Source organism: Taudactylus pleione, unplaced genomic scaffold, assembly GCF_031769625.1.
Source record: "Taudactylus pleione unplaced genomic scaffold, aTauple2 ptg000053l, whole genome shotgun sequence".
Taxonomy (NCBI): Eukaryota; Metazoa; Chordata; class Amphibia; order Anura; family Myobatrachidae; genus Taudactylus; species Taudactylus pleione.
The window spans coordinates 9168158-9193700 of NW_028284455.1; the positions used below are offsets into that span (position 1 = coordinate 9168158).

General features: G+C 45.3%; 1 protein-coding gene across 1 annotated transcript in view; it reads left to right on the forward strand.

Moving 5' to 3' along the window:
* Positions 1-25543, forward strand: part of GALNT15 (polypeptide N-acetylgalactosaminyltransferase 15) — a 56966-nt gene that overhangs the window by 22419 nt on the left and 9004 nt on the right. The window contains exons 4-9 of the mRNA XM_088463254.1: positions 492-659; positions 12145-12262; positions 15104-15298; positions 17967-18098; positions 22756-22851; positions 23576-23704. Coding sequence (XP_088319380.1) covers positions 492-659; positions 12145-12262; positions 15104-15298; positions 17967-18098; positions 22756-22851; positions 23576-23704 — 838 coding nt within the window. The remainder of the gene's footprint in view (positions 1-491; positions 660-12144; positions 12263-15103; positions 15299-17966; positions 18099-22755; positions 22852-23575; positions 23705-25543) is intronic.

Sequence of the window (25543 nt, forward strand, 5' to 3'; positions counted from 1 at the left end):
ACGGATGCAGTTTCCTGGCCTTGCAAGCCGGCGAGCATGGGAAAGCTGAGGCTTACTCAGCTGGCTGGCGGCATGGTGCCGTCCACCATCGCAAATGCAGGAGGGGATGTCATACACCTCCTGCTGCATTTGCATATTTGCAAAGACGGAATTGCAAAGCTGCCTGCATGCAGCTTTGCAATTCCGTCCACCGTTGGATCACCCCCATAGACAGTTTCACATCTGATTTACCATGTGGTTTAGCTTGCATCGCATGCGGTTTAAGTGTTTGTTAAACACCACACATCAGACGTGGTTTGAGGGTTCAGCCCTAAAACTGCAGGCTAGTAGTAAAACCTGTGCTTTGAATTTTCTATAGTGGATAGTAAATTGTTGCTCAGTGTATTCCCCCTAATGTGTTTTGTAATTATTCCAGTGGGACACCCTGGTCTTTACTTTGTTCCTTTATCTTTAGTGACAGCAATGCAACATTGTCTTTTTTTTTTGTTAAGAAATCGAATCGTATCGCCTGTCTTAGATGTAATTGACTGGAAAACATTTGACTATTACCCCTCTGCTGAACTGAGACAAGGAGTATTTGATTGGAAACTTGATTTTCACTGGGTTACTCTACCAGAAAGGGAAGAGAAGGTACGCCAATCTCCCATCATTCCATTCAGGTAATGTTTACATATTCAGGGAAAAAGAAAGGTGTTCGGGCACTCACATAGGTGTAAAATACATCTCTTATGTATCACTATGTGAGTACAAGAACTACTTTGTATAAGCGACATGCAAGAATTTTTTATAAATTGTCTTCAGAACAAACTAAACTTTATAGTTCCTCATTCTGCAAAAGTATTTTGGCACTCAGAATAGAATGTTCAATCAATCTTTTGGCAAAACCATTTAAAAACACAATAATAAGTCTGATAAACTTTAAGGCCCACTTGTAACAGGTGCAATATTAACCTCACATTATTTATGAATGAGCTTGTGAAGTCCTGTTATATTTTTTATTAAAGTAATCTTGTCCTGAGGGTCATGCGTACTGTAAACCATTTACCGCCAATTGCCCACCGCTGCTGTAATAATACATATAAGGATTCACTTACTTTGATTTACATAGAATTACTGCTCTCATACCCCAATAGTGAAAACATTTTGATGAATAATGAAAAAAGCGATTTAACTGTTAATGTGTTAAAAGTTATATAAAAACGTGTCCAGTGACAAATTTAAAATGCTTTTGGGATTACATGGCTGGGAAACCCCATGTATATTTACTTACATGCTTGGATATATTTGTCTAATGGTCATACTACAGTATAACATTTGACCATGCCCAATAGTAATCATCACCTGCAGGTGATATTTGGTGTAATGTACAACGACACTGGAATCATGCTATGAATGTACGGTAGGAGAAGGGTGTCATTTCTGGCCCACAGTGTCTGGGCCACGGTGTCTATTTATAAAAGTTTGAATTTGGTATATTGATTGCTATCAAATATGTGACTATTGATACAATTTTATCAAATTTCCAATTTCCAATAACAGGCTAGTATGGATTGTTAAAATAGCACCGATGAAACTAAATACAGATGTGCTTATGCAATGGTGACTACTGTATAATGCAAATACAAAACGGATTACCGATACATGATGATATTGGAGATTATTGCGATTTATTAAAAAATTATACAAAGGGATTTTAAGTGATTGGGTTTTGTAATGAACTTTGTGACATCCTTTTTATGGATATAGGCTTCATTTTCCTTTTCATTATATTTAAAATTTTGTTTATTCCTTATATGGAGTAGCCACATATAAAACAACAGCATTGTATTCCATTTCCTAGGTGGATTTGCACCTGCCATTATATGAGTGAGTAGAACATAACATAACACAAAATCACAAAGCACAAATTTTTCAGTTCAAACTATTGCAGAAAAGTAAAATTTACATATATTTAAATAATACTTCTTACAGGTATTAGTATATATATATAGTAGGAATGTGACAGTTCCTAAATTGTTTAACACACATATTATAATTCTGGCAAACATTCATTTAATTTGCACATTTATCAGTGTGAGTGTGTACTTACTATGGCTATTGATCGGGAGGCTTGATCCATGTACTGTTGAGAATGATGGACAAATTGTCCACACACTGGGGGATTATAGGGGGGATGTAGTCAGGAAGCCGACGGTCTAAATGCTGACTGCCGGCTTCCAGACTGTATAATCCCGGCAAGGTACTAATGACAGGTGTCGAAATCCCAACGCCTGTCATTAGACCTACGCCAGGAGACCGACGCTCAGCATACCGAACATAGGTAAGCCAGGCTCCGGGCGCGGGAGGGGAGGGTTAGGTGTCAGGGCTCCTGGTGGGACTTAGGGTTAGGCACCCCCTGGGAGGGTTAGGGTTAGGCTAGGGGAAGCGGGGTTATGGTTAGGCACCCCGGGGCGGTTAGGGTTAGGCACCCCCCCGGGAGAATTAGGTTTAGGCTGCGGGGATGGGGGGGTTAGGTTTAGGCACTTAGAGGGGGGTTAGGGTTAGGTACTTAGGGGGGAAGGAGTTAGGGTTAGGCACCCTTAAGGGAGGGTTAGGGTCAGGGGGTTGAATAGAGTTAGTATACTTACCTTATTCAGCGATCGGGATATTCACCTCTGTCGGGCTTCCGCTGTCGGGATTTGAACCGGCTTGGCCGGCGGTGTTACCTACTACACCCTTATAGGAGCAATTGTGAGTTGGACGCAGGTGCGTCCATGTCTGTGGTTTCTGGCGGTCGCCTGTCTGCAAATGCTGCTATAACTCCATCCCTGGTTTACATCAATGCATCCAAATGTGCAAGGGCTGAGACGCCCACTGTCAGCGTCCGTACACGCCGAAATCACAACTCCGACACTGTGCACACGCTATCTAGACACATGTGCAGTGTGATATAGATGCATGTGCCGTGTGACATACTGTAGACGCATGTGCAGTGTGATATACTATAGACGCATGCACAGTGTGACCTAGATGCATGCGCAGTGTGACAGAGACGCATGCGCAGTGTGATATAGATGCATGCGCAGTGTGACATAGACGCATGCGCAGTGTGACATAGACGCATGCGCATTGTAACATAGACGCATACACAGTGCGACATAGACAGTGTGACATAGACAGTGTGACAGACGAAAGCGCAGTGTGACATAGATGCATGCGCAGTGCGAGATAGACGCATGTGCAGTGTGACATAGATGCATGCGCAGTGTGACATAGATGCATGCGCAGTGTGACAAACACATGCAAGGCGTGACTGACGCATACACAGTGTGACATAGATGCATGTGCAGTGTGACAGATGCATACACACTGTGACATAGACGCATGCGCAGTGTGACAGAGACGCATGTGCAGTGTGACATAGATGCATGCGCAGTGTGACATAGACACATAGACAGTGTGACATCGACACATGCGCAGTGTGAGACACATGCACAATGTGACATAGACGCATGCGCAGTGTAACATAGACGCATACACAGTGTGACATAGACGCATACACAGTGTGAGATAGACGCATACACAGTGTGACAGACGCATACACAGTGTTACATAGACACATGCACAATGTGACATAGACGCATACACAGTGTGACATAGATGCATGCGCAGTGTGACATATGCATACACAGTGTGACATAGACAGTGTGACAGACACATAGGCAGTGTGACAGACACATAGACAGTGTGACATAGACGCATGTGCAGTTTGACATAGACGCATACACAGTGCGACATAGACAGTGTGACATAGATGCATGCGCAGTGTGACAGACTTATGCACAGTGTGAGATAGACACATGTGCAGTGTGACATAGATGCATGCGCTGTGTGACATAGATGCATGCGCAGTGTGACAAACGCATGCAAGGCGTGACAGATGCATACACAGTGTGACATAGATGCATGTGCAGTGTGACATAGACGCATTCACAGTGCGACATAGACAGTGTGACATAGACGCAAGCGCAGTGTGACAGACATATGCGCAGTGTGAGATAGACGCATGTGCAGTGTGACATAGATGCATGCGCTGTGTGACATGGATGCATGCGCAGTGTGACAAACGCATGCAAGGCGTGACAGACGCATACACAGTGTGACATAGATCCATGTGCAGTGTGACATAGACGCATACACACTGTGACAAAGATGCATGCGCAGTGTGACATAGACGCATGCGCAGTGTGACATAGACACATAGACAGTGTGACATAGACGCATGCGCAGTGTGGCAGATGCATACACAGTGTGAGATAGACACATACACAGTGTGACATAGACGCATACACAGTGTGACAAAGACAGTGTGACATAGACGCATACACAGTGTGACATAGATACATGCACGGTGTGACATAGATACATACACAGTGTGACATAGACGCATGCACGGTGTGACATAGATGCATACACAGTGTGACAGACACATGCACAATGTGACATAGGCGCATACACAGTGTGACAGACACATGCACAATGTGACAGACACATGCTCAATGTGATATAGACGCATACACAGTGTGACATAGACGCATACACAGTGTGACATAGACACATACACAGGGTGACACAGACGCATGAACAATGTGACATAGATGCATACACAGTGTGACATAGACGCATAGGCAGTGTGACATAGACAGTGTGACATAAACGCATATGTAGTGTCACATCAACGCATACACAGTGTGACATAGACGCATGCGCAGTGTGACATAGACGCATACGCAGTGTGACATAGACGCATGCACGGTGTGACATAGACACATAGACAGTGTGACATAGACACATGCGCAGTGTGACATAGACAGTGTGACATAGACACATGCGCAGTGTGACATAGACGCATGCAGTGTGACAGACACATGCACAATGTGATATAGATGCATACACAGTGTGACATAGACGCATAAACAGTGTGACATAGACACATAGACAGTGTGACATAGACAGATAGACAGTGTGACATAGACACATGCGCAGTGTGACATAGACGCATACACGCTGTGACATAGATGCATGCGCAGTGTGACAAACGCATGCAAGGCGTGACAGATGCATACACAGTGTGACATAGATGCATGCGCAGTGTGACAAAGACGCATGCGCAGTGTGACATAGATGCATACACAGTGTGACATAGACTCATACACAGTGTGAGATAGACGCATACACAGTGTGAGCTAGACGCATGCACGGTGTGACATAGATGCATACACAGTGTGACATAGACGCATGCGCAGTGTGACATAGACGCATGCGCAGTGTGACATAGACAGTGTGACATAGACGCATACACAGTTTGACATAGTGCATGCACTGTGTGACATAGACGCATACACAGTGTGACATAGACGCACGCACGGTGTGACATAGATGCATACAGAGTGTGACAGACACATGCACAATGTGACATAGACGCATACACAGTGTGAGATAGACACATGCACAGTGTGACATAGACGCATACACAGTGTGACATAGACAGTGTGACATAGACACATAGGCAGTGTGACATAGACACATAGGCAGTGTGACATAGACAGTGTGACATAGACGCATGTGCAGTGTGACATAGACGCATACACAGTGTGACATAGACGCACGCACGGTATGACATAGATGCATACAGAGTGTGACAGACACATGCACAATGTGACATAGACGCATACACAGTGTGACAGACACATGCACAATGTGACATAGACGCATACACAGTGTGACATAGACACATACACAGTGTGACATAGACGCATGCGCAGTGTAACATAGACGCATACACAGTGTGACATAGACGCATACACAGTGTGAGATAGACGCATACACAGTGTGACAGACGCATACACAGTGTAACATAGACACATGCACAATGTGACATAGACGCATACACAGTGTGACATAGATGCATGCGCAGTGTGACATACAGTATGCATACACAGTGTGACATAGACAGTGTGACAGACACATAGGCAGTGTCACATAGACACATAGACAGTGTGACAGACGCATGTGCAGTGTGACATAGACGCATACACAGTGCGACATAGACAATGTGACATAGATGCATGCGCAGTGTGACAGACATATGCGCAGTGTGAGATAGACACATGCACAGTGTTACATAGATGCATGTGCAGTGTGACATATACGCATACACAGTGTGACATAGACAGTGACAGACACATAGGCAGTGTGACATAGACACATAGACGGTGTGACATAGACACATACAAACTGTGACATAGATGCATGCACAGTGTGACATAGACGCATGCGCAGTGTGACATAGACACATAGACAGTGTGACATAGATGCATGCGCAGTGTGGCAGACGCATACACAGTGTAAGATAGATGCATACACAGTGTGACATAGACACATACACAGTGTGACATAGACACATACACAGTGTGACAGACACATGCACAATGTGACAGACACATGCTCAATGTGATATAGACGCATACACAGTGTGACATAGACGCATACACAGTGTGACATAGACACATACACAGGGTGACACAGACGCATGAACAATGTGACATAGACGCATACACAGTGTGACATAGACGCATAGGCAGTGTGACATAGACAGTGTGACATAAACGCATATGTAGTGTCACATCAACGCATACACAGTGTGACATAGACGCATGCGCAGTGTGACATAGACGCATACGCAGTGTGACATAGACGCATGCACAGTGTGACATAGACACATAGACAGTGTGACATAGACACATGCGCAGTGTGACATAGACACATAGACAGTGTGACATAGACACATGCGCAGTGTGACACAGACGCATGCAGTGTGACAGACACATGCACAATGTGATATAGACGCATACACAGTGTGACATAGACGCATAAACAGTGTGACATAGACACATAGACAGTGTGACATAGACAGATAGACAGTGTGACATAGACACATGCGCAGTGTGACATAGACGCATACACGCTGTGACATAGATGCATGTGCAGTGTGACAAACGCATGCAAGGCGTGACAGATGCATAGACAGTGTGACATAGATGCATGCGCAGTGTGACAGAGACGCATGCGCAGTGTGACATAGATGCATACACAGTGTGACATAGACTCATACACAGTGTGAGATAGACGCATACACAGTGTGAGCTAGACGCATGCACGGTGTGACATAGATGCATACACAGTGTGACATAGACGCATGCGCAGTGTGACATAGACGCATGCGCAGTGTGACATAGACAGTGTGACATAGACGCATACACAGTTTGACATAGTGCATGCACTGTGTGACATAGACGCATACACAGTGTGACATAGACGCACGCACGGTGTGACATAGATGCATACAGAGTGTGACAGACACATGCACAATGTGACATAGACGCATACACAGTGTGAGATAGATACATGCACAGTGTGACATAGACGCATACACAGTGTGACATAGACAGTGTGACATAGACACATAGGCAGTGTGACATAGACACATAGGCAGTGTGACATAGACAGTGTGACATAGACGCATGTGCAGTGTGACATAGACGCATACACAGTGCGACATAGACTGTGTGACATAGACAGTGTGACAGATGCAAGCGCAGTGTGACATAGATGCATGCGCAGTGCATCTATGTGGAGGCGGAGGTGGCTCCGTCGTGCGCATGCGCGAGACCCAAATAACGACGGCCAAGCCGTCGTTATGGGTCTCGCACCAAAGGGGTCGTGCTGTCGATGGTGATTGACAGCACGCCCCCTTTGGTGGGCATGCCGGGGGCGTGGCTGCCCAAACGGAGGCGTTCCCATGGGAACGCCTACCGTCTTGGGCGGGCCCCACTGACATCACTAGTGATGTCACTCTGATAGAACCAAAAGCACTCCTGTGCTTGCGGCAGCGAGACCCTACCGCAGGATCTTGTCGCAAGCCCGATGGTCGCGATGGTCTTGATGGTCTTGACCATCGCGACCATCATTTTGGCCGCTCGATATAGCTGTGGGTGGTCACCCACAGCTATGCGAGCGGCCAGGAGGCCGCACCAAAAAGGAGCAGGGACGGCCCTGATTCAGAGCGAGCGCTCTGTCAGAGCGTCCGGCTCTGAATCAGGGCCTGTGTCCGTGGCTCTTTCCCCCGGAGCCCCACAGGTGTGTGTATTACATGTGGGGATGCACGGCAGAGGAAAGGAGGTGCCGGCGGGGATGTGTATGTGGTGTCTTGCCAGGGCAGGGTGGTTACCGGGAATGGGTTCGATTCCCGTCAGCGGCAGCCCGACATGAGCAGAGTTCGAAGCAGCGGAAGCCCGACAGCGCTGGAAATCCCGATCGTGGATAGGTGAGTATCTACTAATCTAACCCCCCTAACCCTAACCCTCCTTAGGGGTGCCTAACCCTAACTTCCCCCCCAAGTGCCTAACCCTATTCCCCCTTCTGTGCCTAACCCTAACCACCCCCTTCCCCGCTGCCTAAATCGAAGTCCCCCGGGGGGGTACCTAACCCTACGTCCCCCCCGGGGGTGCCTAACCCTAAGTCCCCCCCGGGAGCACTAAACCTAACCCTCCCCCCCCCGCGGCTGTCCGCTCGTGGCGCCCGGCATCACTACGACCGGGATGCCGGGCGCCGGTCTCCCGGCGTCGGGGTAATGCGGGCGTCTACATCTAGTGAAATGCCGGGAAATGACAGTCGGGAAGCCGGCTGCCGGTATTTAGGCAGTCGGCTTCCCGATTGCATACTGGTTACTGGGTGCGGGAACGGGTGTTGTTGGCGGAGGAGGAGGGGAATCTTTAATAAATTTTGCTGTATTTATTTGCCTGCATTAAAGTTTTAAGTGAAAGAGGTGTGTGTGTAGTCTTTATCAGTTTATGCGTGTCAGTGTGTGTGTCAGTATGTAGTCTTTGTCAGTGTGTGCGTGTCAGTATGTAGTCTTTGTCAGTTTCTGTGTGTCAGTATGTAGTCTTTCTCAGTGTGTGCATGTCTGTGCAATGCTGAACTGTCTATAAAAATAATATATATATATATATATATATATATATAATATATATATGGTACTTGTGTACTTTACGGATAAAGTTGTACCCCCGTGGGCTCGCTGCGTTCGCCACGGCATGGTTATATTGCCTCTCTATGCCCACTTGGATGGTAGGGAATGATGCTGGACACTTAGGGCCTGATTCAGAGCCGCTCGTAAGCGGCCGCTCGTTCGCTCCGAGCGATGTTCGCACAACTGCACATGCATATGGGTTGTAATACGCATGCACGAACCAGTCATTGCGGTCGGAAATTGTGTGCTCGCAAAATAGCGAATGCCTGCTAATTTGAGTGACAGAATGAGGCGTTTGTGGGTGGTAACAGGGGAAGGTGCTTGAAAACGGGGAGTGGTGATCCGAACGCAGGCGTGCCAAATGGTCAAAACGGGCGTTTTAAGGGTGTGCATAATTAACAAAGCAGCGTTATCGACCACGTCACTTGGTTCTCTTTTAGCCTGAACTGCTCGCATGATTGCGGTAGGAAAATCCAACCACAAGCACTGCGAGCAGTTCATACGCCTTTTGATGTACTCGATTAATCTAATAAATAGCGGAGATGACGTAGGATGCGAGGTGCCAGGGGGCGTTTTTTACAAAATAGCGAGCGCATGTTTCGTTCGCTCATTCAGACATAGAGGCGTCAACAGACCACAAAGAGCGAGCGCTCTATTTAAATATCCGGCCCCTTTTTCTGAACGAGCGAGCGCAAATAGCGTCCGGCTCTGAATCAGGCCCTTAATACGGTAATGAGTCCGTAAAGTACACAAGTACTATATATATATATATATATATATATATAATCCAATGATCTGGAACTCCAGCACTCAGGACCTCATTCAGAGTCAGTCGAAGCGGCCGCACGGTCGTACGCCACCGATGTTCGCTATACTGCGCATGCATAAAGTTCGCAATGCGCGTGCGCAAACTAGCCACTAAGATCAGAAATTTCTCTCTCCTTGAACACAGCCAGGTCGGTAGTTTGATTGACAGAATGAGGCGTTTGTGGGTGGTAACAGGGGAAGGTGCTTGAAAACGGGGGAGTGGAGATCTGAACGCAGGCGTGCCTCATTATGCGAACGGCGTTTTATGGGAGTGCATATGGATTATGGGAGTGCATAATTAACAAAGTAGCGTCATGGCACATGTGACATGGGAGGTTTTTACACTGACATGATCGTAGAGCTTAAGAGAGGGTATGGTCAACCTTAAGCTCTACGACCAGTGCCAATGGTTCCTGATGGTCTCGATTAATCCTTATATGCCCGGAGATGACGTGCACTGCATACGAGAAGGGGGCGTATTTTTTTGTCTTCCGAACGCTTCCTCCCCTTGGTCGGCCAACTACCGATCCAAACTTAGGGACGCAACTTGCGAGGGAATCATTTGAATATCCGGCCCCTTTTTCCGTATGACCGTGCGGCCGCTTCGACCGACTCTGAATGAGGTCCTCAGTGTATTTAGGCGTTCAACCCCCACTTTGCACCCCCAAATTCATATAATACAATGTCAAGGCGGCACTCTGAGACGAATAAATGCAATATTCTCACCAGAGGGATTTTATTGTGGGTTGACCACAATAAAATCCCTCTGGTGAGGGTATTGCATTTATTCGTCTCCGAGTGCCGCCTTGACATTGTTATATATATATATATATATGCCACTGCAGTGTGACGAACGCATGCACGGCGTGACATAGACGCATACACACTGTGACATAGACGCATGCGCAGAGTAACATAGATGCATGCGCAGTGTGACATAGATGCATAGACAGTGTGACATACACACATAGACAGTGTGACATAGACACTTACACAGTGTGACATAGATGCATGCGCAGTGTGACATAGACAGTGTGACATAGACGCACGTGCAGTCCGCATACTTGCCCGCCCCCCCGATTCGGCTGGGAGCTTCCCGAAAATCGGGTGCCGCTCTCAGCCCCCCGGAAAGTCGGGCAAGCCTCCCGGCGGTTGCCGACCCCTACGAACCGCCCGCGGTTACCTGAGAAACCCCTGCATCGGGGGGAGGCCGGTGACGCGATTCGTGTCATTTTGACTGTGTAGTGGGGGCAGGGCCAAAATGACGCAATCACAAGGTTCCGCCCCCGCTCCGCCCACAAGTGACATCAATCTGGCCGGCCCCATGCCGTGCCGATCTGGCTGCTTCCTCCTGGAAGGGCAGCCAGATAGTTGGCAACCATGGTGCAGTGTGACATAGACGCATACACAGTGTGACATAGATGCATGCGCAGTGTGACATAGACATTGTGACATAGCTGCATAAACAGTGTGGCATAGACAGTGTGACTTAGACACAAGCGCAGTGTGACATAGACACATAGACAGTGTGACATAGACGCACGCGCAGTTTGACATAGACATAGACAGTGTGACATAGACGCATGCACAGTGTGACATAGACGCATGCGCAAAATAAAAAAATCGATCCCTGCATCTGACATCGGCAGTGCGTGGGACTCAAAATCTTATGATTCAGGAATCAAACTAGCCTGTTGGTAATAGAACAACCTAGTCAAGATTTTATGAACCAAGTCAAGTTCATATGAAAGGGAAATTTCTATGTCTGATAAAAGGACATGACAACCATAAGTGTAAAGTAATTCAAACCATTTATATATTTACAATGTTGCACCTGGACTTAGAATTCACTTTGCTGTAATGTTAATGGTACTGCAATAAGTCATCACTGAGCCTGCATTATGGAGTGTTCTTAACAAAAATCACAAAGCAAAATCAAAATCAAGCTACAACAGTTAAACATTAAACTAAAGAATACATCTCTGCTTCTCTCATTTTAGAGAGGTTGCTTAACATTAATTAGACCTGCCCCCACATTTAGAAAATTGGGGAATCTTTCTGTTACTGTGTGTAAATCAATCAATCAATCATTCAATCTTGATGTGGATTACTGTGGTGGAATATGCATGTGTGTCACTGCAGGGAAACAACACAAAAAGTAGCAGTTAATGACAATTAAATCCATTGTTTATGACTTTTACTAGCAGATTATTGTAGAAATAGATTGTGAATTTAAATGTGATAAAGTATCTAATTTGAACACCTAGAACCCCAGCAATACCTGGACACGTTATAGCAGTCAATCGTCACTACTTCCAAAACATTGGAGCATTTGATACACGCATGAACTACTCCGGGCTCGAAAACATAGAACTTTCTATTCGGGTAAGTTAAAATAATATATATTTATTTAACCAACTCAGAATCTAAATACAACATGAAAACAAAATGTAATTATTTACTCCCTCTTTAGGTCTCTCCCAGGGGAATTCACATCACTCGGTTGGACATTCCCCCTTCACCTTGATCTTTTCCTGAACACTATTTTTTCCAAACTAGCATTCCTTCTGTCTAACCACAACCTCTTTTCTGTCAGCCTTCCTTTGCTCTCTGCTCTCCTGTACTCTCCCCCCCGTCCGACTCTTGCATTCATGAGCATCCACTGTCACCTTAATGCTCTTGAAGCCTAGTCTTCTCATTAGGTTCTCCACTGTTCCATGACCAAATAGTCATGACTTGCTCTAACTGTCTCCTACTAGTAATAAACTGACTTGCTACTTCCAAAAGTGCCCCTGCACTGCTGAGGACCACACTACGAAATCTTATTCCAATAATAACTTCCTATACTACAAATGTATTCTTTTTATCTTACAACACTGCCCTCTCTCTCTCACCAAGCTTATTTGAAGACTCTGAAATTCTCCCAAGCATCCAACTCCAAACTTTTACCACTTTAAAATTTCTTCTGCATCAACTACCGTCTTCTCCCCTCAAAAGACAAATCTACATCAATGACCAATATGTACAGTACACCTTTCAACAAGACATCTCCTGCCAAATATCACTCACCACATCTGCCCTCTCCTAAACTCCCCCTTCAGCACATTCTATCCTGAAATATTCTCTTCGTTTTACCTCTCAACCCCATTTTCTCTCAACACTGCTGCACCCTCTCCACCAATGATTGTCATCTTCAACCTGTCCCTTTTCACTTGCACAGTGATCTTTCTCATTTAAGCATTCCCTCATATATCCTATCCTTAAGAAACATTTTCTTGAACCAGTTCTTTATCAAACACCAAAACTACTTAGCTCACTTCTTTTCACTCCCTTCTTGACTTCCTGGATGCTCTCATTAAAATGACTATTGACTTACAGTACTCACAGCCAACTATCATGGTCAGGGATGCAGTCAGGAAGCCGACAGTCGAAATGCCGACTGCTGGCTTCCCGACTGTCTAATCCCGGCAGGGGTCTAATGACAGGCGTCGAAATCCCGATGCCTGTCATTATACCTACGCCAGGAGCCCGACTCCCGGCATACCGATTGAAGGTAAGCCGGGCGGCGGGCACGAACAGCCGCGGGGGGGAGGGTTAGGTTAGGGGCTCCCGGGGGGGACTTAGGGTTAGGCACCCCACCGGGAGGGTTAGGGTTAGGCTAGGGGAAGGGGGGATTAGGGTTAAATTAGTAAATAGTTAAAATACTTACCTGTCATGCATACTCATGTTCCTGGATCTCCCTGCTAGTTTCACCATCATCTTCTTTGTACACATTCACTCCAAAGGCCTTCATGGCACAGTTCTCTCATGGTTCGCTTACTACCACTCCAACTGCTCCCTCAGTTTTTCAACCTCTAACAAAACCTTTTCTCCATTCCCTTTATCTATCTGGGTCCCTGTTTTCAGTCCTCTCATTTTCTTGCTGTACATTTTGTCTCTGTACAATCTCTATGCTGATGACACCAAAATCGCCTCATTGTCCTTTCCCCCCCTATACAGTTTCACTTGTCCAGCTATCTCTCTGCCATCCCCCATGGATGTCTCAGCTATACCTAAAGTTTAATGTTTTTGACTTACAGCAATACCAAACTCCTCTATAATCTTGCTCACCTTAAATGACAGAACCACACTTTCCACTGTATGCTGGTGCCTTGGTGTCATCACCAATTCTGCCCTCTCCTTAACTCCTCACATCCAGTCTCTCTTGTAATCCTACCACTACAATCTTTGCTAAACTTTAACCCTTTCCCACCTTAGATGCAACCAATACTGTCAATTTGCTTATATTGTCTCTACTTGTACCACTTCCTCATAACTGGCATCGTTCTCACCCAACAATTCACACTTCAGTCCTTCCTCAATTTCTCATTGCTTACACTAGCTCCCCAAACACTTCAGATGTACTACATACTCTCCACTACAATCTCCAGGCCCTCACCTATAAAGCCATCAACAACACTTAAATTATAATATTTCTGACCTCCTGTCCATATATCTATTAACCTTCTCACACACCTGCTCCCAAGATTTTGCCTGTGCTGGTAATCATTTATGGAACTCCCTACCATGCCTGACCAGACTCTCCCCCACCTTGCAGAGATTTCTTTGCTCTATTAAAATCTATCTCGCCATAGCAGACCACACTCCCACTTGATACCACACTGAGCACCCCGACTTTAGTCTTCTTTCCTCCTTCTGTCTCTGCTTATCTTCTTCCCACTCCATCGTAAGTTTTCACAAGAAGTTTATACTTAATCACCTATTTTGTAAGTTCTAAGGCCCTATTTTTGGAAACCCTTAAAATAATATATCATATAAATATACATATATAAAATAATGAAATAAAAAGTACAGACATTCCTCACTTAACGGCCGAGTTCCGTTCCTACGACTAGGTCTTTAAACGGATTGGTCACTAAAAGAGGAACCAGGAGGTAATAATTTTTATGCACTCTGAATAAAGAAAAGGTCTAAAGGAAACTCAAACTTGATACTGTAACTGTTTTACTTTGCATAACTCTTACATACTGTACAGTACAATTAAAGTTATTAAAAAATACATTCAGAATAACATTTTAGTCATTGTACTATGGGTTCCAGCTGGTCATAGTGCTGGTCCGAACGGTTGTTAAACAAGTAGGTTGTTAAGTGAAGAATGTCTGTATATAGATTTGCAGCAGAAATCTTTCATAGTAAGTGTGTTTCTGCTACGTATTTTGCCTACAGATTTGGCTCTGTGGTGGATCGGTAGAAATTGTTCCATGTTCACGAGTTGGTCACTTGTTTCATAATCAAACTATATACAATGCACTTCAAAATGATGCAGTTCTGAGAGACAAAATTCGGATAGCCGAGGTGTGGATGGACTCATACAAAAATATCTTTTATCATAACATTGGAAAGGAGATACTAAGTAACCTGGTAAGAAAACAGCATGCATAGTTCATATGGCTAGTTAACCATTTTGCCATGAAACATTCAACATACTACTTTATCTTCAGGGGACATGAGTTATTTATTTTATTATCATTGAATAGATACTTGTAAGCATCCAACACAAAATGCCAGAAGAGCACACTGAAGAAAGGGTACACTGCCATAATTGGGTATAGGGGGCCCGATGCTGAGTTAGAATGTAATTGCGTCCAAGATTGCGTATTTAGGTACACAGTATATACAGTACGCTTTAAAAAACAGCGAATTTGTATTTGCATCTGCCCTCAGGCATCTATAGATAATACAGCTTTGCATTTTTGTGCCAGTCTCCATCTATTCGCAGCTACTATAGGTGAGCATGCCTCTATCGTACTTGGCCTACATAAGAATATTCCGTATCTCCCTGTCCCACCTTTCAGTTGCTTACAGTTATGCGCAGAACCAATTTACATATTTAATGCTACTCAGTATCAGCCCAGGATGTCCACTGAGATTGCCAAGAACGTGGGGCCTGATTCAGTAATGGTTGCTATTGCGTTCGCGCTACAAATTTGCACAGAACGCAGCTGTGAGTGATGCTAATGGCTGCCACATCCCAGCCAGTAAAGAGATGCCCACTGCTGCTTTCTCACATCCGTACTGCCTCAGATTCCTGCGTACACATCAACTAGTCATGCACAATTTACACCAGGTCTGCCCAGACGCAGATACCGCAAGTCTCGTCGCTCGCAGTGAGTACTCAAGCTGCATATGCAATCGCAGTGGCTAATTTATGTACACCCACACAACGGCGTTCCAGCGGACAAACACTGCTGCTTTTCTCTGACCACTCCCTCGTCACCACCCCCAAACACTTACAGCCTGTCACTCACTCTGTGATGGATTCCTCTGTGCGTGCGAAATCGCAATGCAGCTTATACGTATGTGCAGTTGTGAACAATCAGGCCCTTAATTCACAGTTTTTAAATTGAACTAAGGAAACTCAAATCATCAGGGAATATATTAAGTGAAGTGAGACCTGGAAGCTGCAGATCCATATCAGGTGTTACTTGTAATCCAGCATTTGTAATTGCTGTTTAATTTTTTATCTAATATTTGGTGACATTTTAAGCTGGGTACACACTGACAGATACATTGGCCGATCAATTGATCGGCCAATGTATCTGCTGTCCATCGGGCAGTGTGTACCCGTGATATGTCGTTGAACGTCGGCGTTCACCGACATATCGCATTGGCTCTGCTGCAAAACCGATAGACAGATATGTCTGCAGACATATCTGTCCATTGGCAGGTGCCGACCGCCCGTACACACACAGCGGCAGCCGTGAGGAAGGAGGCAGGTCACGCCCCCTGGTCGCCAGGACCTGCAGGCAGGCACAGATGATGGTTATTCAGTGTGTACGAACAACCATCATCTGGAGATATATCTGTATAGTGTGTACCCACCTTTAAGGTGCCTATCCATTATCAGATAAAATGAACGATTGAACGATATATCGTTCATTATATCTGCTAATGGATAGGCCCTGAACGATGACAGATGCGCATTCCCACGGCCGATAAATCGCATCTATCTCTCCAACATGTTGGTCAATTGTCGCATATAGCAATATCGTGCAGGTTATATGCAGTAAACGACGAAAGACAGTAGCAGTCATGTGATATCGTTCATCGTTTGCCAAAATCGGTCATGTACATGACAGATATCGTTCAGCACAGCCACCGGAATTTTCAAGGGATATCTTTTGTCTTTCATCGCTCAGAAATACATCTGCTAATGGATAGGCCCCTTAAGACTTAGGGCCTGATTCAGACCCACTCGCGAGCGGCTGTCCGCTCGCAAGTGGGTCGATGGTCTGCACTGCGCATGCGCACGACGGAGGGAGCTCCGTCGTGCGCATGCGCGAGACGCGACGAGCGAAGGACTTTCCTTCGCTCGTAGTGTCTGATCAAAGGGGGCGTGCTGTTGATGTTGATTGACAGCACGCCCCCTTTGGTGGGCGCGCCGGGGGCGTGCCTCCCAGACGGAGGCGTTCCCAAGGGAACGCCTACCGTCAGAAGCCGGCCCCACTGACATCACTAGTGATGTCAGTGGGAGTGATTTTGGCTCTGATAGAGCCAAAATCACTCCTGGCCTTGCAGTTGAGAAACTCAACCGCAGGCTTCTGCACGCAGTGGCGATGGTCGCGATGGTCAAGACCATCGCGACCATCATCCTGCACGCTCGTATATGCTGTGGGTGGTGACCCACAGCTATACGAGCGTCCAGGAGGACGCTCCATATTTATGGAAGTGGGCCCTGATTCAGAGCGAGCGCTCTGGTCAGAGCGTCCGGCTCTGAATCAGGGCCTTACTTCATTATTAGTGACAATAGGTGAGGCATATGAAAGTCTCATCTGAATCATTAAGCTGTGGTCTGGTTATATTTCCTATTTGTCACTAAATAATGTACATACAATAAAATATATTTAAATATGTTACCAGTGTAAATAATGTGTATCTTTGCATTCTTAATTAGTGACCTCAATTGTTTATTTTATTAGTTATTGAACACTGAACAATAGTTGCTGAATATAAAGAGCATCCTTTCAGTCTATGTCATGTGAGTTCCATATTTAAACCAGACACATTTTTTTTTTTTTATTTCTCTTAGATTGAGACGACTGATGTTACTGAGCGTGAGGAACTGCGACTTACACTTGGCTGCAAAGGATTCCAGTGGTTTTTAACCAATATTTATCCTGACATCTTCACTTCATTTGCAGCCCTTGAGTCAGCAGGACAAGTAATACATCATTTATTTTTTTAAGTGTCATGAAAAGTAACCATTAATAAACCGATTTATTTAAAGTACATTATGTTAAAATATCGTTTAAAAGAAAAACATATGGGTAAATCCAGAGTAGAACACAAATCGCCCACATTTACACTCACATTGTAGTACTTGCACAGAACTAAGGAGCTCATTCAGACTCACCTGCTAGATGCGTTTGCTCGCTCCCTGCGTATGCAAATCCAGCGCATGCCCTGCAAGGCAAGCGATCGCTCGTCAAGGCATTAGCATGCGCACTATGTCTTGGCGTGCGATCACTTTGTGTATGCAGACACTCACCAGCGAATCATAAGACGCCCACTTGCGCACGTCATCTCCAGGAAGTGCTTTAAACCATTGGTACATCGAGCACCATCGGAAGTGATCACAGCGCTTGTGGTTGCCTCTACCCTACTGCAAGCACTGCGAGGATTTCAGTGTAAAAAAAAGGCTGGTGACGTGTACTATGACGCTGCCTGCTAACTATGGACGCCTCTGAAACGGCGTTGAGACACTGAGGCACGCCTGCGTTCGCACGTCCACACCCCCGTTTTTCCTGGACTGCCCCTGTTACCACCCACAAACGGCCTCTCTTGTCCACTCACTACACTGGGCTGTCTTTGCAGGGCATCGCTATGAGTAGTTTGCGCACTGCGATGCATACGCATGCACAGACTAGCAAACATCGGCAGCAGCGAGCGGACACTTGCTAGTGACCGGGTCTGAATCAGGCCCTAAATCCAATATTCCTCTCTGTGCCTATGTGTTTACATCTATCGACTGTACTGTCCTAATCCATACACTTGGTCATATAGCTATCAACATTATCACCTAAACTCATGCTTGAACCAGCCCTATACAAGAAACAAGAAATCCATTTGACATCAGATGGATCCTGGGCCGTAACTAGGGGTGTGCAACCGGTATTGGTGCACAGCGCATAATGGCTCTGTAGGCGGCACCGTCGCCGCCTCTCAACCCCTGCTTCTGGCTATCAGGGTGCCTGGAATGGTACCCTGCAGCCAGGATCACTTGTGCAATGCCATCCGCAGCATCCTGTGGACACTCCAAATGAGCACACTGCAGTCTGTGCAGCCAATCAGGCATCCTCAGGACTCCCGGTCAGCACTGCGCTCACCAGAGCTGCCAGCCTTGTCCCTTTTGCAAGCTCAGGGTACGAGGCCGGCACAAGGCACTTTTGTGCCCTGTTACTGACCTGGATGTATCTCTGTACATGCCTAGCTAATGTGCGAATGCCTTTTTACCATCCAGTTACATCCAACTGGACATGCAACTGAGATGTGTGTATACATGCATACACTTAGTTGCGTAGCATGCGCAGTACTAAAACTGCAAGATCTGTCCTCAAAATTGACTTTTGTTTAACTCTGTATCAGACCCATATAGTTCTTCTAGAATAGTGGTTCTCAACCTGTGGTACTAGGAACCCCCGGGGGCACTCGCTGTGACAATTAGGAGTACTTTAACTATTTTCTGTAATGGCACAGCAGGACATCCAGGTGATAATAATCAGACAGGGCCGGCTCCAGCGCCCTGTGCTGGCCGAGTATAATGGGCATGACCTAATTACCATAGGCCATGCCCCCTAAGTGACTTAATTGAGGGCGTGCCCGCATGGCAAGGCTCCCGTGTAATGGCAGGTTAGGGGCGAGCCCAGCATTCCGTCACTAGCTGGACTTCGCCTAGCCCTTTCCCGGCACTGAATCGATGCCATGCGTATTCGGTGAGAACTATCCATGCATCTGTGAAAAAAAAAAGTGTTTTAAAGAAAAACGCACCCCCTCCCCCCCAAAGAGCAAGCAGCCCCGGGCTTTTAGTGACCTAGTGCTAGTTGTACAAGATGCAGGGGACAAACGACATGAGGTTCCCCCATATGTAAGCACAACCAGCACGAAGCTAGTCAGAACCAGCCCTGGTTGCCAAAATACGGGGGACAGATACGTCCCCCGTATTCTGCACAACTAGCCCTGGGCTCTGATTCGGTCCTGGTTCTGGAAATACAGGGGGGAAAAATGTGTAAGGTCCCCCAGTATTTTCCAGAACCAGCACTGGACTTTTTCTAGTGGGGGGCTGATGCCACAGCCTGGAGAGTCCTTTCACCGGGTCCCCAAGCCGAAGCATCAACCCTGACCACTAGTCAGTCCAGGCCGGGGAACCCTGGGGACTCCCCAATAAAGGGGTCCCCCCCCTCCAGGCCACCCCAGGCCTAGGTTGATAGCCCGGGGCTATCCCCTCCACACCTGGGGCGGTGAGTGCCTGGTTGATCGTGTATAAGTGAAAAAAGAAGTGAAAACATTAGAACTGCAGGTCCCAGCAAGTCTCCCCTGCATGCTGGTAGTTGGAGAATCACAAGTACCAGCATGCAGGGCATTAAGGGCCCGCTGGTACCTTTAATTCACCTGTATAGAAATGTTTAAATAAACACAATACACACACACCATGACAGTATAGTTTTAATACAAACATACATACACACGCACACATACTCACCTACATTACCTGGACTGGTTCTCTTGGCCCTATAGGCATCCTTGGTCTTGGTAAAATAAAAAAAATCCGACTCACGAACTAGGTAACATCCTTGAAGGATTTTACCTCCCGAGTGAATGGCTCAGACATGGCTTTTCCTTTTGTAGTGCCGTGTCTGAGCGTTAATTGGCTGAGAGGTCAGCCCCCGCCTCTCTCCAATGAACGGCTCCCACCATTGAAGACAATGGTGAGAGCCGCAGGGTTATCTACCTACTAGTGGTTCGGTATAGGTAAACTGCTTATGTGGTTTAAATTATAACTAAATGGTATTTAGTAATGTGGTAAAGTTTGGTTAAGATAACCTGCATTGGTACTGTCAAACCAGTTTTATGTCCTCAGGATCACATAGATCCAATAGGTGTTAATTGAAGTAAACTTTGAATCTTGCCGAGTTCCAGTACAATAAACCTTGCTACATTGTTATGTGTATGTTACTTACTCAGAATACCTTTGCATGTATTTTTCTTGTTGAAATGTATTGAAACTATGGGCCGTATTCAATTAGAGGCGAAGTTTTCGCCTGTCCGACCTTTCGCATCATTCGCCTGCTTCACAGGCGAATTTATTCCATGCTCGTCCCCGCTTTTCACCTAATTCAATTGCAAAACAGGCGAAAACGGAAATAGGCAAATGCGGAACAGGCGAAAAGTACTGAAAGAATTGGGGAAATCAGTCTGTACCCCAGAAAAAGATATATTAACATAGGGAATCAATATAGATGTGTACTAATAGCCCTAATAAGACTATTTTGCGTACTTAAGTTGTGTAAATTGCTTGCTATTAGCGTCTTTGTAAAAGTGGTGAAGAATGGCATAAAGCAGTATTTTTTGGTGAAAATAAGTATTCCTGACAAATTTGGGGTGCTTGAAAATGGGTGCAAGCATATTTTTATGTCTCTAAAGTGAATTTTTAAAAAACTTGAAAAATCCACCTGCTGCATGCACCTGCAATCCCAAAAACACTTGACCCATACTTGGGGACCCCCAAGAAGTCTATTTCGATACTTTTAATGTTTATCACCCCACTTTTTTAATTTTCATCCCAAAAATTACATGTCTTTTTTGAGGTGTTCTTTTTTGTTTGTTTTTTTTGCAGATTTGTCCTTTGGGGGGCTGTTCCAAGGGGTCTGAGTTGTTTCCCCACGTTTGCACCCCAAAATAAAGATTTTGCATTTCTTTTCACCAGCTATTGATTGGAGAATCTTTTTTTGAGAATTGTTTCTGCTTAGGCGAAATTGTCCTGGAATTGAATTTGGCGAATTTTTTTAGGCTAATTTTTTGCAAAAAAACAGGTGAATACGGCTTTTCGCCTCTAATTGAATTCCCCTCTAAATCCCTAACATTTCAGCAGTGTTAATGAGATAGTACTGTCAATAAATAGTCTTGTTTTCAACTAATTGGCATACTTCATTGGTTGAAGAATCAAATTCTTCCTCTGCTGTGAAGATAACCCTCATAAGAGCTAATACAGAGTATGACCATCCACCTATTCCTTCTAGTAAGATAACTGAACCTCACTTAACATCTCTACCCTACCTGGAGGGGTGTCACAGTGACATACCCTAAAAAGTTTTCCCCCACTTCCATATCATGTGTAGACATCTGATTAATATTTTCTTACTCATTTCCTTTTATAAGGGTGTTTTCACCCAGTATAGACTTGAATGTTGATGAGTTACTCACTTTTTGTTTTGGGCTCCTGAAGCCTTAGTTCTCTGCTCTCTGGCCGCTTATTGTACAGGCAGTGAGGTAGTCCAGTTTGTGTGAGGGGTCACAAGATTGCAGATGATTGATGGAATCTCATGATGCATGTGGTTTACCAGACTCCTGATGATACCTGGTGCCTGATTCATTTGTAGTCAGCTGGCTATGGAAGGTTAGAAAGACCTGTAGTGGGCACTACACTCTCCTTAGTCAATTCCCGTCTATAAAAAAGTGGGTGGAGAATAGATTGTATAAGCGGGAATGGCACTCTGGTCAGCTGGAAGGCTCCAAGCTCCTCTGATCTATTTGTATACACACACATTTTTGAAATAGCCACACATCTTTTTACTGTCTGTCTTTTTTCTCTTTTTTTACAGCTTCTGAATTCTGCTGCTGGACACTGTGTACAATGCACATATAACGGGGAAAAGCAGTTGGTTGAGCTTTCCATTTGTAGTGATCAAATGAATCAGGTACATGTGAACATGGTTTATTTATTGAAGAAATAAAGTTTATCTGACACTGAGAAGGGAATATAATAATAAACTACTATACAGAATGTCTATAACACTCAGGCAGTGACTAGGCAATCCCTTTACTCCCCATATGGGAGAGCTAGTAAATAATGCGGGACTGTTCATATAAGTGTCACAACCATATCTATACTAATATAATAAGAAAGTTGTGTCTGTCTGTTTGTTCTAAGTCAGCACAAAAATTACTGAATTGATTTATGGAGAATGCAACCAAAACTCAGAAAAATTATAGTTTTTGGAATTTTGGGCGCATTTTAGCTTTAGTACATCCTGCAAGGGCAAAATTTACTAAGCAGAGGGTTCTAAACATCGGAGATTTGGTGGCGGTTTGACGGCGGGTTGTAAACCTCGGTGGTTTAGTGGTGGTTTGACGCCGTTTTCTAAATGATACCAAAAAATGCTGACTAGTAATTTTAGCCCTAGCCTTGTTCTATTCTATTCTAAAATGTGTTTTGACGGCGGTTTTGTAGCGGATTTGGCCTTAGTAAATTTGTGGATAGCATAACCGCCACCAAACCGCCGGGGTTTATAACCTGCCGCTTTGAAAATCTTCCCTTAGTGTCCTAACTTTGGCCTTTTGAAAAGCTGGGGTGTAAAAATGTTTAGCTGCATATACAGTACATATATTTTTGTTTTATTAATATACACATTTTTTTTGCAGCAATTTGTGTATTTCAATAAGAAGATTCTATTAAGAACAACAGAATTCCTATGTCTTGATGTAAGACATGAAAAGATAGCCCTCAGAAATTGCACTCTCAGTGATGTGCCCACATGGGATTTTAGTGGGGTATGCAAATGCCATACAGTAATTTTAGTTTTTTTATATATTTTGTCCTCTTATTGTATTGAACATCATTGTACAGATCTAAAATTTTCAGTTCTTATAGTTATGTGCAGTTTAAAATGTTAAACCTAGATATATATTTAGTACAGTATAAAGTCATGTCCTATTGTAGGGATGTAGTTATGAGACTGCCCGTCTCAATCCCGACAGCGTAATCCCAGCAAGGGATTTAACATAGGCATCGAAAAACTGACGCCTATGTTAATCCTGACGCCGGAACGCTGAGGACGCCGGACTGATCGTCCTCTCTGCTGGGTAAGTAGACACTTAGCCCGGGGATGGGGGGGTTAGGTTTAGGGACCCCGGGGGGAATTAGGGTTAAGGTTAGGCTAGGGGAGGGGGGGGTTAGGGTTAGCCACTAGGAGGGGAGGTTAGGGCTAGGCACCCCCCCGGGAGGGTTAGCTTTAGGCTGTGGGCAGGGGGGGTTAGGTTTGGGCACCCATGGGGAGTAGGTTAGGGTAAGGCACTAGGGGGAGGTTAGGGTAAGGCACACCAAAGGCAGGTTTAGGGGGAAGGGGGGGAAAGGGTTAGGGATAGCTTAAATACTTACCCTGTCGGGATCTTCATTCTTCTGTCTTCCGGCGTCGGTATTACATCCACCGGGCTTTAGTCCAGCGGTATGTACCGATTCCCTATTTTTAAGTGTCTATGATTTCTCAGTTACTGTAACCACAGGTGGGTATGGGATGCCAGCACTTGGGATCCTGTCAGTCAGTATCCTAACCCTACACCTACCTCTCCCTCCCCGCTGCCTAAACCTAACTCTCCCCTCTGCAACCTTCCCTCCCTAGTGCCTAACCCTAACCCTCCCCCTAGTGCCTACACCTAAAACCTAATCCTCCCACTAACCCCACTACTTACCATCGGGATGCCGGCACCAGAATTCTGACTGGTGTCATGATTCCGGTGCCAGCATTCTGAGCGTTCGCATCCCGACAGCCGGGATAGTGATTAATCCCGTTGAAGTGCACACAAGGTATCATACTGCAGTAAGACAGGATTGTAAACCATTTGTCCTGCATTTAAACTCTGTAACAAAATATGGGAACAGTGGGAGTAAGTCACTTTAATCATCACTGGAAGGCACTATTTGGAAACTTAGGTAGAGGACTAGCACCACTCATCAGTTTTAGTAGCACCACTCATCTGCTTTAATTAGTTCAATGCCCCCTGAGTATATGTAACAATGTACTACAAGTGAAATGACTAGCGGAGAGACCGTAAAGATCTAGAACAGGCCGTTTCTACTCTCTCATGGGGAAGACAAGGCTGGTTACCACTGTGCGCATTAGAATTCCATGGTCTTGATGAACATAGATTAAAACAAATAGTAGATATAGGATCCCATAGATCAGGGGTTCTCAAACTCGGTCCTCAGGACCCCACACAGTTCACGTTTTGCAGGTCACGCAGCAGGTGCACAGGTGTATTCATTACTCACTGACACATTTTAAAAGATCCACAGGTGGAGATAATTATTCCACTTGAGATTATGTGAGGAGACCTGGAAAACATGCACTGTTTGTGGTCCTGAGGACCGAGTTTGAGAACCTGTGCCATAGATGTATTGTTGTAAACAAATGGTATGTAGTCACCATGTCAACATTCACGATGTCATCACTGTAATGTCGTACGATTCAGAATGTCAACGCGCTCAGTGAGAATATTGACATGTCAACATGCAATATGGTGACATTGATAAAATGTTGACATGTTGAAAATGTCAATATTGTACATGTCTACTGTACATTAAAAGTGCAGAAATGCATCCCTGCTGCTGGC